This window comes from Pantherophis guttatus, chromosome 4 (genome assembly GCF_059756535.1).
Source record: "Pantherophis guttatus breed Tessera chromosome 4, ASM5975653v1, whole genome shotgun sequence".
Classification (NCBI taxonomy): domain Eukaryota; kingdom Metazoa; phylum Chordata; class Lepidosauria; order Squamata; family Colubridae; genus Pantherophis; species Pantherophis guttatus.
This window is the reverse complement of record NC_142066.1, coordinates 140,290,844-140,304,077: the sequence shown is the minus strand read 5'-3', so window position 1 is coordinate 140,304,077 and position 13,234 is coordinate 140,290,844. Positions and strand designations below refer to the sequence as shown.

At 34.5% G+C, this 13,234-nt stretch overlaps 1 protein-coding gene across 8 annotated transcripts in view; it reads right to left on the bottom strand.

Moving 5' to 3' along the window:
• The window catches only part of ZEB1 (zinc finger E-box binding homeobox 1), an 86,236-nt gene that overhangs the window by 71,458 nt on the left and 1,544 nt on the right, over positions 1-13,234 (bottom strand). The window contains exon 1 of one of the 8 annotated variants that reach the window (XM_034402614.3): positions 12,265-13,057. The exons of 6 other annotated variants lie outside the window; for them this stretch is intronic. In XM_034402614.3, coding sequence (XP_034258505.2) covers positions 12,265-12,280 — 16 coding nt within the window. In that variant the 5' untranslated portion in view covers positions 12,281-13,057. Of the gene's footprint in view, positions 1-12,264; positions 13,058-13,234 lie in introns of those variants that run through there. One more of the 8 variants, XM_087892969.1, reaches the window with a different exon arrangement.

The window sequence follows — 13,234 nt, the reverse complement described above, 5'->3', positions numbered from 1 at the left end:
TTATCTCTTTCCAATCTAACTTTCTTCAGTATATATTCTGATATAAATTGAATAAATAAGAATATACAGACTTGATTCATTTCTTTGCAGTCCGGGCTCCAGTCTTTTTATTATTTATTTCACACAATTGCATGTGAATTATACTTCTAGAGCTGTGTATAGGTTTTGAATGAGGACAATGAAATATTCTGGGATTTCCATTTTCATAAGCACATTCTACAGTTTGTCATATAGACACTTATCTACACCCATTGAATCAGATGATTTTCTTTTGATATTCCGAGTTGTTCCCCAGCTTTTTCCAAAGCCATCTCCTTTTCCATGTATGGTTCTAACCTGCATGGGATAATTCTAAACGTTATTTACTGGCATAATAATATACAAAATTAAGGCTATTGTACAATAGCTTGCTTACTCAGTTAAGTCTTTTTTCTTTTGATATTGTTATGCAAACTCATTTCTTCTGATCTGTTGGCTACTAGGTCATACTGCACATTTGATCACATAATTTATAAATTAATATATTTATAGATTCCTCTGTTGCTTACAATATTTGTGTAGATGTATCATAAATTATTCTAATGTCAGGCTTGGACTGGAGTGTTGATTTAACTTCTAATACTGGAAGTTCTTGTACTTAGTAAATATTTTTTAAGGCTCTTGGATGTTGACATGGATATTCCTTATATTTCTGTTTGATCTTTTTTCAATCAATTACTATCTGTCCATTGACATCCTTTAGCATATTAATTTGAGGTTGGAACCTCACTCTGAATTCAGAAATGCTTTGAAAGGCATTTTCTTTTTTTTTCTATCTTCAGTTTCTTTCTATCTACAGGCCCTTTACAGATGTTGTAATACTGCTTCTTCTAACAGTTCTCTGAAATCTCGATATTGCTTCCAAGATCTTTCTTGGCTTTGGCTTCTTTTCTCTTCTTGGCAATTTCCACTGTTTGTTCTGAGATTCAGTTGGCTTTTTTTGGTTGTTTCGATTTTTGGCTGCCTTTTTTAGATTCACCCTGAGCAACTTCAATAATACCTCTGATTCCTTATAAATGTGGTTCAGGAGTCAAATGTGATTCCTGATGCTTTCCTTGAAATGGCAGTTATATGCACAAAGTGTGAAAAATAATTGAATTGGCAAAAAACGATTTTCTTTCTTCCTACCAGATTCCTAGGCCAAACAGTCCAACTGTTTTCCTTAATATTTCTGGCTTTGGTATTCTAGTCTCCAATCACAAGCAGTCTACCTTACTTACATGTATTGTTGGTTTCAGGTTAAACCTGACTATAAAACCCATTACTGTTCTCTTTTTCTGCATCCACTGCTGGAGCATAAACTTGGGTAATTGTCATATTAAAGGATAGTCTATACCCGTGATGGCGAACCTATGGCACCTATGCCATAGGTGGCACGCAGAGCCATATTGGTGGGCATGCGAGCTCAGCTCAGGCGCACATGCACGCGCCAGCCAACTGCTTTTTGGGCCTTCTGGGTCCCACCAGAAATTGGCCAACGGGTCATTTATGGCCTCTGGAGGGCCTCTGGGGGCGGGAGGCCATTTTCACCCTCTCCAGGCTCCTAGAGAGGCTCTGGAGCCTGGGGAGAGCAAAAAACAGGCCGACCAGGCCCACCGGGCCATTGAGTGCCAAAAGCGGGGAGAGAGCAGGGGGGCATATAATTATGGGTGTGGTCACTTGCAGGCACGACCCCGTCACTCCCCCCGCTTTTGGCACACAATGGCAAAAAGGTTAGCCATCACTGGTCTATACCAAATATACTCCTTGGTATGAAAGCATCACCCTTCATTCTTTGTTTTTCTTGTCCTGAATATTAAACAATATGTTCTTATGGCTCTGGACAAATCTCCAGTTCCAGTCTATTTCAATTTACTGATGCCTAAGATGTCAATGTCATTTCATTTTTCACTTAACTCAACTTCTTACATTCCAAGTTCCCATTATAATTATGTCTTTGCAGTTTTGTATTTTCTTTTTCTGCATAGCAACAGGAAAGGACATCCTAAAGGCTTTAATTCAGCCAAGTTATAAATACCATTAGTACTGCAAAGATACTGAGCTCTTCCTTAATAGCATGTTGAGTGCCGTATAACCTGAGGGACCCATCATCTAGCATTATATCTTGTATCATTTTATACTATCTATTCATGTGATTTTCTTGGTAAAAATGCAGGAGGGGCTTATCGCCTTTTCCTGCACAGTATAAAATGGTGTCTTTGCCATAGTCACTAAAATGTTCATCTTCCTCTATTGCTCTACCCAATATAGCGCCTGCTTGCTTTAGTTGAGCATTTGAGATTATCAACACCTTGGGTGGTTATGTTGAGACTATATACTTTTGCCAAGAGCATTCCCTGTTTTCTTTGCTCCTCCCTCTTCCCAGCCATAATGAGGCAGCATAACAGGGGTCTGGTACTTAATGTGTGCTACTTGCAATTCAAGAGCTAATCAAGATTAGTAGCCACTGATAGCCACATACGTTTGTCCAGTTTTCTTTAAAATGTTTAATATTAGTAGCAATCATCACATTTGAGAGCAAGTGAAAGCCACAGTTTAGTTAGGTGTTATGATAAACTAACTTACTTTACTGATCTTAGTCCTAAATGTGGTTTTTATATTTAATTTTAATGGATTTGTCAATGTGCAAATGCAGTTATAACTTAATGTTCAAATAAACCAATATAATTCCATCATGTAAAGACTACTTCTCAAAGCTTTTCTATTATTTTCCATAGTTCAAATGGAGAAAAGTAAGGTAACCAGCTCAAATCTTTCTTGTTAATTTGTTCTATTTAAGGAGCAGCAAAAGATTCTAACACATAGTGATTTTTCTAGGGCTACAGCTTTTCGTAATATATTCCTAATTATCCCATTAACTCATAAATACCGGTAGTTTAGCACACCTCTTAAGCAGGAATACAGAACCAGAAACCAAAAAGCAATATGAAATTTGCAAAAGCTTTGGATATAAGCTCAGTGTTAAGTTTTTATTTTGGCCAGGTTCCTTTTTTGTCCTAGTCCCATATAAAATCCATGCGCATCTTTCAGCTGGAAAAAAAAATGGTACACCTGTATTAAAGTAAGTACAACCTCAGATATTTTCTTAACTATTTCTAATATTGAGCATATCTCCTCATTCAATAGATTTCACAAACTCCTCAAAGTAGATGTAACATGGATATTTAAACAACTTATCTTTTTGCCTTAATAAGATATAGATCTTTTATAAAGATTTTTTAAAAAATCCATCTTTACTATTTTTATAAATAATTCATGATGATGAATGTAGCTACTTCTCCTTCCTCTTATTTTCCTCACAACCACCCTGGGAGGAGTTATTGGCTCAAGTCACCCAGCTGGTTTTCATGTCTAAGGCGGCATCAGAACGTATAGTGTCCTACTTTCTAGCCTAGTGCTAGAAAGTAGACCACTCTCTCAAATCTTAAAATTATTGATGACAGAAATAAGCTTTTGGAGTACCATAGCAGCTAAGCCATATCTCAAATAGTGTAACTACTAATAGTTATAGATAGTTCCGATATATCCACAGCTATATACCTATTATTGTATTGCATACTCATCCTACAAGTAATCACATATACTTAAGCTTACTGACATGCTGAGGCTAACTGTAGCCTTGTTAAACATCAGGGATTTTATTAAATGAAGAAAAAGATGCCTACATTAAAAAGCAAATGTAAAAGACACTGCTACCTAAAAAAAAAATTACCATGTTTTCCCAAAAATAAGACCGTCTTATATTTTTTTTTTGAACCCCGAAATAAGCGCTTGGCCTTATTTTCGGGGAGGTCTTATTATTTTGGGGCGCGTGGACTAAGACGGGGATCTTCTTGCCGTCTTACCTGATTTCCAGCTCTGTCTCCCTAACCCTAAGGAAATGGCGGGGACCGGCTGTGCATGCGTTTAAATATTTTCAGGGAGGGCTTATTATCTGGGGAGGGCTTATTTTCGGGGAAACACGGTAGTTGAACAAATGAATTACCTTGACAAAAAATTTCTCCCTAATATGAGCAAAAGAGAATACCCTAAAAATTTTTATACCACAGTATTGACAATTTGAAATCAGAAAAGCATGGTGATAGTTTATATAATCCCAAATCCTGGCAAGCAGTTGCATTCTTCCTTAGTTACCATCTTCAGCTAAGCAAGAGCCCAACAAGTAGCAGCTTTTTGCAAGTCGGTATCTAGTTGCTTTTAAAAAAGAAATAATTAAAATTAAGTCACTACTGGTAAACATTGTAAATTCCACATTCATTTTTGTTGTTGTTTTTCACTGATTAATTAACTTACAAGTGCCACTATTTACAATGTGAATCGGTTTCTTTTCCTTAAAGTAGCTGTCATAATTTAGATAAGTGGATTTAGGATCTAAATAGCATTTTGAGTAGTGAAAGGATAAAGGATGTTTATTATTATGTAAGAGATACTGGGAAAGTCCTGCCAATTAGTTTTTTCTACTAGCATTTTTTCAAAGAAAATAATGGGCATCATAATGTATCTCAAGTCAGTCTACTTTTCCAAATTCATGGAGAATATAAGTCATTTGTGGGAAGAAGAATGAAGATGTAAGGGAAACAATAGTAATTGTCCCTTGGGGTTAGGCCCATAATTATATAAATATATGCAAAATCTTAATTTTAAGTTAATATTAAGGTAAAATTTCTTTTGGTTAAAAGGTCAGTGGATAGACAAAAAACTTCAGGGAGCCAATTGCAAGCTCTTCAGACCCTCGAGATCAATCAGGTAACAGCTTTCATATATCACTCCACTCTCCAGTTCAATGCAGAGTGAACCATTTCAGGGCAAGTTATAGCTGTGGTCATCACAGTTTCTATTGCTTGGAAATATTTTCCACTTTCTTTTATCACGTTAAAGGTGTAATACCCTTTTGTTAAAGACAATAAAACTTACATCAAAATCAAACTTTGCTTTTATTGATCTATTCAAACAGTACCTTTGTGAACAAGAATCTCTACATCTGAGTAATATTCTACCATTTTACATTTTTATTATGACAACAAATTTCATGTGTATAATTAATAAAATAATAAATAGATAATTTCCCTTTCAATCTGATAGTGGAGTTGTGCTGACTGGTGTTCATTCCATTGAGCAAGCATTTTCATCCAACAGGATCCAAGAAGCAGATCTTCTGTTGTGGCACCTGTCCTCTGGAATGGTGTGTCCCCCCGCTCCCCAAAGGTCTGGATGGTTTCCAGTCTGATGTCATTTAGGAAACTGCCCTGAAGGACCCCATCCCGTCACTGGGAGTCCAGGCACTTCAGCAAGCAGTGCGCTGGATTCATATTAGTGGTCTGCGGGATTTAAAATTATGAATTTAGTGGGCCCTGAGGTCTGAAAGTTTGGTGACCCCTGTACTAGAGAGCTGGCTACAGGTGGTCCTTCGCTTACAATCACAACTGGAACCAGAATGCCTGATTCTAAGGAAAGCAGTTAAGTGAGTTGTGCCTGATTTTATAACTTTTTTGCCACAGTTGTTAAGTGAATAACTGCAATTGTTGAATGAATCACATAGTCATTAAGTGAATCCGACTTCCCCATTGACTTTGCTTGTCAAAAGCTGGCTGTGAAGATAGCAAATGGCGATCATATGAGCCTAAAATGCTGCAACTATTGTAAATGCATGCCAGTTGCCAAGTACTTGAATGTTGATCACACTGCCCTGTGGATGCTACAATGGTCGTAAGTAAAAGGACCAAAGGGTAAGAGTCATAACACTGGATTGAAATGCATGAAAAATATTCAAAGAATACATGCAATTTTACTTATATAATATGTAGGAGAGTAAGCAAAAAAAAGGAACAAATATTATATAGAGCTAATAAGAATTACTCTTTTTAAACAATCATACACAACCATACTTCTTCCAATGTTTCCTCTAAGTTTTGATGGTCTGCGTGCTCACCAAATATATTTTGTGAAATATTTTGGAAACAGAGTTTTAATCTGCATGCTGTGAGGTAAGTGTATAGTAACAAGTATAATGCAATTATTATATACACTTTATAGATTTTTAAAATGTTATTTGAACTGGAAATAATTTTACAATGTCAAGCTAACAAAATACATACTTATACGCTAAACTTTTATAGAGCCTATTTCGTGGTCCTGTGTGAAAAAGAAAAATATTATAGCTTTTCCCTATGATATTTAGCATCTGCTCATGCAGAATAAACTCTATCCAGACCTAGTAATCCTTCATTAAGTTGAAAAGTCTTAAGCCACATCACCAGGTCCAAATGATCTAGTGATAAATAAATTTGTAATTTTTAGAGTATTCATTAAGCTGAAGCAATGCTCATAATGTACACTAGATTCTAAAGATGTTCTTCCAAAATCCACTCTGGCAAATCTTGAAACTGTTCTATCTGATGTGTGAATATCACCAAACCATATAATTTGAGACAATTTTCTTTTTGATCTTTTTTCACTTAATTGCAAACTTGATGCAATAGTCAACCTGATCGATTATAGTTTATTTTCAGTAAGAATGTCTTTGCATTTTTAACATAGAATATTGATCTGTTCAATTCCAAAACTGGTATGACATTGTTACTGCTGCATTCAATTCCTGAACTTCATCCTCTGTTAACACATCTGCAGATGGGTGTTTATGAATGTAACTATAAAATTAGTATCTATTTCTTTTTCTTGAAAGCTCATATCTAGAAGAGTTTTAACCAAGGTTTTCCCTTTTGATCTTGTTCTATTTACTGCATGGAAGAAAAAATATTCAAGCTAGGTCAGATATATTTTTGAAACAGCAACAATAATAAACTAGCTACAGCAAAACATTTCTGCCGTGAATCTACTTGCCTCCTTCCAATCTGACTAGCCAATCAGTTCCACCAAAAACAAGAGCCAAAAAAACTATTGATTGGTAAGAAGAATGTGCCCAAATATAAGGAACATTGGAAAGGAAAAAACTGTATTAGATGGATTTCTTTTACAGTGCAAGCATGCTGGAATGTGAAGATGCAAATCATTTGGTGGTATTTTAGGTGTATTTTTGAATTAAGGTAAAATTACTACCATTGTGTAATATTTTATCTTTTGGGAACCCTATCTTTTATGTGGATATTGGGTTCATTATCTGTATCTATATGCACCTGCACAAAGCTTGGATGGAACATGGCCCTTCCTTCTGGAAAGACTAGAGATGTGGAATAAAAAACTTCCAGGAAGAATATAATATGTATGGTGGGCTACTAAATACTGAATGGAGTTATATAAGCCCTAAAACTATCAATAAAATATTAGGGTCATAGTTCACACACTTCATGGTCAGTACTATGTATCATATATAGATTTCCTATGTGCTAATATATTGCACAGGTGTTCATTTATGTTTAATAACTTTCTACCTGTTTTATCTAGTGAAGGGAAACATCAGCCTGTGTAACTACAACAATATAATCTTGGGTTTGTTTTGCTAACGGTAAACTTTGCACTGTTTTAAATGTTTGAAAATAACTCAAGCAATTTATCTAGAGTATTCTATGGATACTGCTATTGGAATGTAGTTGGAATGATGGGGGCAATTTAAATTTCTTTTGACTGAATTCCCAGAACTAATTATTTCAGATTGGCACCTAAATATTCAGAGTGCACCAATGAAAGAATTAGGAGTGGATAATTGACTACTTTGAGACTATTAATTGTATTTCCTTCATGATACACCTAAGAAATTTTAAAATAGTATAGAGATTTTCAGTGAAACATTAAAATACTAACTTGAAGGATGTCACTGAATTCAGTACAATGCAACTACAGACAAGCTGTGCATTTAGAATGTCTTATTACTAACCATATGTTTTCTAATGAAATGAAAACTGGAGCAGGAAATATGACAAATCTATATGCCAAGCAGTATTAGAAACTGCCAATTATCCACTTGTTTATCAAATTAATACAGAAATCTAAAATTATGGAAAATCAACATTTGTGTTATGATGTGTATATGTAACTCTACAATCTGTTTTTCCACATTCTACACAAGGGAACTATAACCTCCACTTTCCTAATCTTGTCTAAAAGCCACTATGAAATTATAAATATTTATGATAGAATGAGGTTCATGTATGGTCAAAATATGATTATAATATAATTTAATTTCCCCCCCGGGCTTGTCCATTTGCGGGGTACCATGAAAAAGTTTGCATGCTCCTTTTCTACAAAGATAATAATAAAGGTAGTCCTCAATTTACAACTACAACTGAGCCCAAAATTTCTGTTACTAAACAAGACAGTTGTTAAATGAGTTTTGCCTAATTTTACGACCATTCTTGCCACAATTGTTAAGTGAATCACTGCAGTTGTTTAGTAACACAATTGTTAAATGAATCTGGTTTCCCCATTACTTTTCTTATCAGAAGGTTGCAAAAGCTGATCACATGACCCCACATAAATACATGCCAATTGCCAAGTGTCTGAATTTTGATCACATGACCAGGGTGTTGCTGCAATAGTTGTAAGTGTGAAAAATGGGCTTGTCACTTTTTCCAGTGCTGTTGTAACTTCAAAAGGTCACTAAATGAAATGTTGTAAGTCAAAGACTACATGTACTGATTTTTTAAATTTTTTAAAAAATTAAAAAATTAAAATTAAAATGACAGGAATTCCTAAGAGTGTCATCATTTATCTGCCTAGAAAATTACTACCTAAGAAATTACTATCCCATTAAAAGTTATCAATTTAAGTTTTGAAGGACAATTATAATTATTAGTGTGGTTTAGCAACCCAGCTGTTCAAAGCTCTCAAATAACAGTCCATTTCCATAAATCTGCCTGATTCCAAATAATGTGCTAAGCTTTGGTTTCTCTAACAAGATATTGTTGCCAGAATTTGCAGCACTAAGCCATAAACCATGACTTATAAATCATAATGTGTTTCCATATACAATGATGTAATGTGAGGGGTGAACATAACCACAGAGAGTCAATCCCAAATTCTAATGATCTCCCTATATGCGGTATTATTGTATATGCATATTAGACTATATCCACAGAACAACTGAATGCCTCCAAAATTTTACATATAAGCAAACTGTAACATATTAAATAATGTATATTAATAATAGTTAAAGAATTTAACCAGCAAACATTATTTAGGTAATACAGTCAATCGTACCAAATATCATTTTGATATTTTCCCCATTTGCCTAATACCCTATGCTGTCAAGGTTGCCTGTCACATTGTACAAATGGGCTTGACAATAAAAGACCAATCTCCTAACAGTTCATCCTTAGCTCAACATCTCAGCTTGTCCTGGCAAAAGATTCAGACACATCCTGGTTAGATTAGAATCACTATTGCCGACAAGAATAAAACTACAGACTGGCACTCCATTGTAATGCAATGATATCAGAAACTTCTATATATTTTGCAAGGATTTAAACTCATGAGGTTTTCCTCCCATACTTTCAAATTAACTATAATTGATACAGTACTTGGTGGCCTTGAAGTCAGGCTGTTGCAACATACTTATATAAAAGCCTTTAACAACCTGAGAACAGCTGGTTCCTGTGACTTCAGCCTCAGTCTTTAAAACACTTTCTCATAATAAACGTAGTCAAAATCTTAAGATTCTTCCTTGGAGCCTTGTAGCAATTAATAGAGAGATAGATGAAGATAAAAGGCAAAGATTTTCAGTAGGATGTGTTTTGGAAAGAAGTTCTTGACTCCTTGTCATTTGTTTTTAGGCTCATGACATTCTTCCATTTGACTACTTAGCTGTGAGGTGTTAATGTCATAGTTGCTCAAATTAAAGCACTCATTTTTGTATATTCAGTTATACCGGATTATTATTAACGTATTTGTTAATATTATTTCCTTATAAACTGAGTCAAACTAAAATTCCCCTTGGGCCAAATTCAGATAAGAGGAATTAGAGTGAATTGTGATTTGCTTGAGATTAGATACAGAATATATGGTACAGAATTCTTCTGTACTGTTATGTAAATTTCATACAACATAATATGGCAGCATATCAAAATGCAGTTGAGATAGGCAAGTAGTCATTTGAGGGAGGTCAGCTAGAGTAAAAAATAATACTAACCTACATGCAAAGAAATATATAGTTCTTTCTTCTTTGGCCTAGGAAGTCTCCTAAAGTCTTGTTGAAGCCCCAAGACTTCCTCTTCTATGACTTCTCTTCTATGTAGGCCTAGTATATGCAAATGAAGTACTCAAATACTCCAGATGGTTTATATAAACTATATTGTGATCTCAGGCCTGATATTATGGCTAAAGTTATTATTTAGATTTCTATTATTAATAAACATATATGCAGACATATATGTTCATCACTTGGGTTACTTAGAAAGTAATAAAGGCAGGATAAAAATATAATAAAATAAATAAATGCTATCAAGCTGACTATCCATAGAAAGAACTTTCCATTAGAAGTAGTACAAATTTAAACACTGCATCAGTTCTAGTACTAAATTTGGCTGAGAAAAGTGAGATAAGTCTAAAAGGAGGACATGCCTTGCTCCATTACCAAGGCCAAGACAGTCTGACTAAAACCTCTGTAGACATTAGACAGCTCCCTTGGGGACAAGAGCAATATAGCTATATTTGGAACTTTAATTACCATAATAACAACATAGATTATGGTATTTGAAATTGTACTAAATGAATAAAGTTATTCCAGTTCATCCCTATTAGAAAGATCAAGGACTCAACAGGAGATAAAGTTTAACAACATTTTATAAAAAGTGACTTTCTTATAAAATGAATTAAAAAGTCATACTTTGATGCTATTTTTATTTTGTCTGAGTACACATAAACTTTAATATGAAAAATACTTCTCAGATTATGCACATTTTCTAATTCAAGTGGTCACATTTCCAGTGTTCATATTTAAGACTACTATTCATGAGTATTTGGAATTTTAAAGAAATATGTAGATAACAAATTTGGTTCAGCAATTTCAGGTCTTTTTCTTTAGTTATGCATACACTATGTTGTTAGAAAAAATTACATGAAGCAACTTTCAGTTAGTCAGCAATATCTAAAGATTTTTTCCATTCTTATATATATTCTATAAAATATACAACTACAAGTACATATTCTACTAAACAACACATCAAACTACAATGTGGGAGAAATTCAAGCAAGCAAATTTGTATTGTTAAATTTTCATGAAACTTCTACAGAATTTCTTCCATCTGAATTAAATTTATGACTTTCAAAACAAGTTTGGTTAAGAACTTTCTATGTTGCATATAGTTATGGTTTGATTATAACTATATGGAGTTATATTTTTATTAAGAATATGGAATGAATTTACTTTGATAAAAAATATCAGACACTTTTTATTGGCCTCTGGTGATATTAAAGTATTTTTATTAACATGCTCTACATACCAATAAAGAAGAGAATATCACAGCAATTATATTTAGAAATTAAAATGGAAGATAGTGAATATATACTTAAGTTAATGCACAAAAGGGTATACTCTTTTAACTGTCAAGGAAGGAGTAAAAAAAAAGTTGAGGTATCAATTTACCATCAATAGAGGCAAAGATGAACATCATCTTTAAAATAATATTCTAGTCCATTAAACAATTATCGTTTTTAATCTGTGATGCAGCTAATAAATGTACTTTGGTAAGTCTGTATGCCTTAAGACTAATGAAAGAGAATTAAAACACAAGATTAGCAATAGACAAAATACCCATTAATGGCATCTTTATAGAAGACATAAAGAATGGAAATAATTTCAACTGTCTATTTGCAAGAAAGGATTAAGGGTTAACTCTCCCAGTAATTTTGATCAGTAAACATTTGCAAGTCAAACAGGATTCTACTGCTGAGAAATCTCTAGTATCCAGCATCTATTATCTCGTCTTTTCCAGTGATGATTAATGTATAGAAGTTATTTATTTTAAAATATAATTAGAAGCAACAAAGGTTTTGCTCCTGAACACCAGGTGAGATATTTTCAATCAAAAATCACATTTAAAATACCTGGAATAGCACATATCCTACACACCTTTTGTTTTCTACAAATCATGCATGCTGCAGACAAATCATTTGTGCTAAACAATCTCAAATCTGGTTTTCTAGTATTAAGCACAAAGGAAAAACACTGACAACAAGCATGGTAAATAAATCCCTCCCTTGAGAATGAAAGCAGCAGACAGAAGAGGGCTGACATGCATGCAAGAGAAACCTCACACACCATTTTTTTTCTACCTGCACAAGTTGCCATTTGCTGCAGCCCTCAGAATCGTTTTTTCTCAGCTGGTCTCAAAAGCAAAATATTCAGGCACTTCTCAAGGCATCTGTTGATAAGCTTTACAAATATAGTATTCCAAGAAGAGTATTTTTAATAGAAAATGCATTTTCTCTCCTGCTCAGGTAAACATGTTTACAGATCCTGCCCAGAGACTGGGTGGTTCAGACTTGCATGTCACACGCATGTCGTCAGCAAGAAAAGCCCCCTTTTCTCTATCATTAACATTTTAAATAAGGTACGGTAACAACAGAGCGGCTCTTTCCAAACTTACCTATAATATAGACTCAACATGAAATATACACAGGTCTAAAACAGGAAAATAACTACACGCACACATACACACACTTGTGCTATAAATAAACCCACCCACAACAGAGCAAGAAACTACTACTTCAGAATCAACACCAGGTCAACTTGCTAGTCGGTTAGAAGGCCGATGTTTATATGTGCATTTCGCACGTAAAGATTCATAACCAATGGCGCCCTCCCGCCCAGGGAACGATAATTCCTTCCCCGGGATATCAAAACCCCATGCAAAACGTCATGATCTTGGACCAACCGCTAAAAACCTTCCTATCCATAACCGTATACAGGAAATGCCAGACGAACACAAAAAAAAAAAAAAAAAAAAACTGCCAAGAAAGGTTACAAAACCTCCCGTTTGACATCCTATGAAATCACCAGGTTTCCCGTTATTTTCTGGAAGAAATAACGGAGTGAATCCAACAACACGGAACTTCGGTGTGTTTATTTCCCCCTTTTTCAAGTCGTTTCTTAAAAAAGAAAAAAGAAAAGAAAAGAAACAAAAAGAGACAAATGGGAGAAGTAAGCCCCATTCCTTATATAGGCTGTTAACAGTTCATTGCGAAGAAGCGGGGGAAGGAGAAAGGGAGGGGGGCGCATCGGCCAGATCGTTACCACCCATTA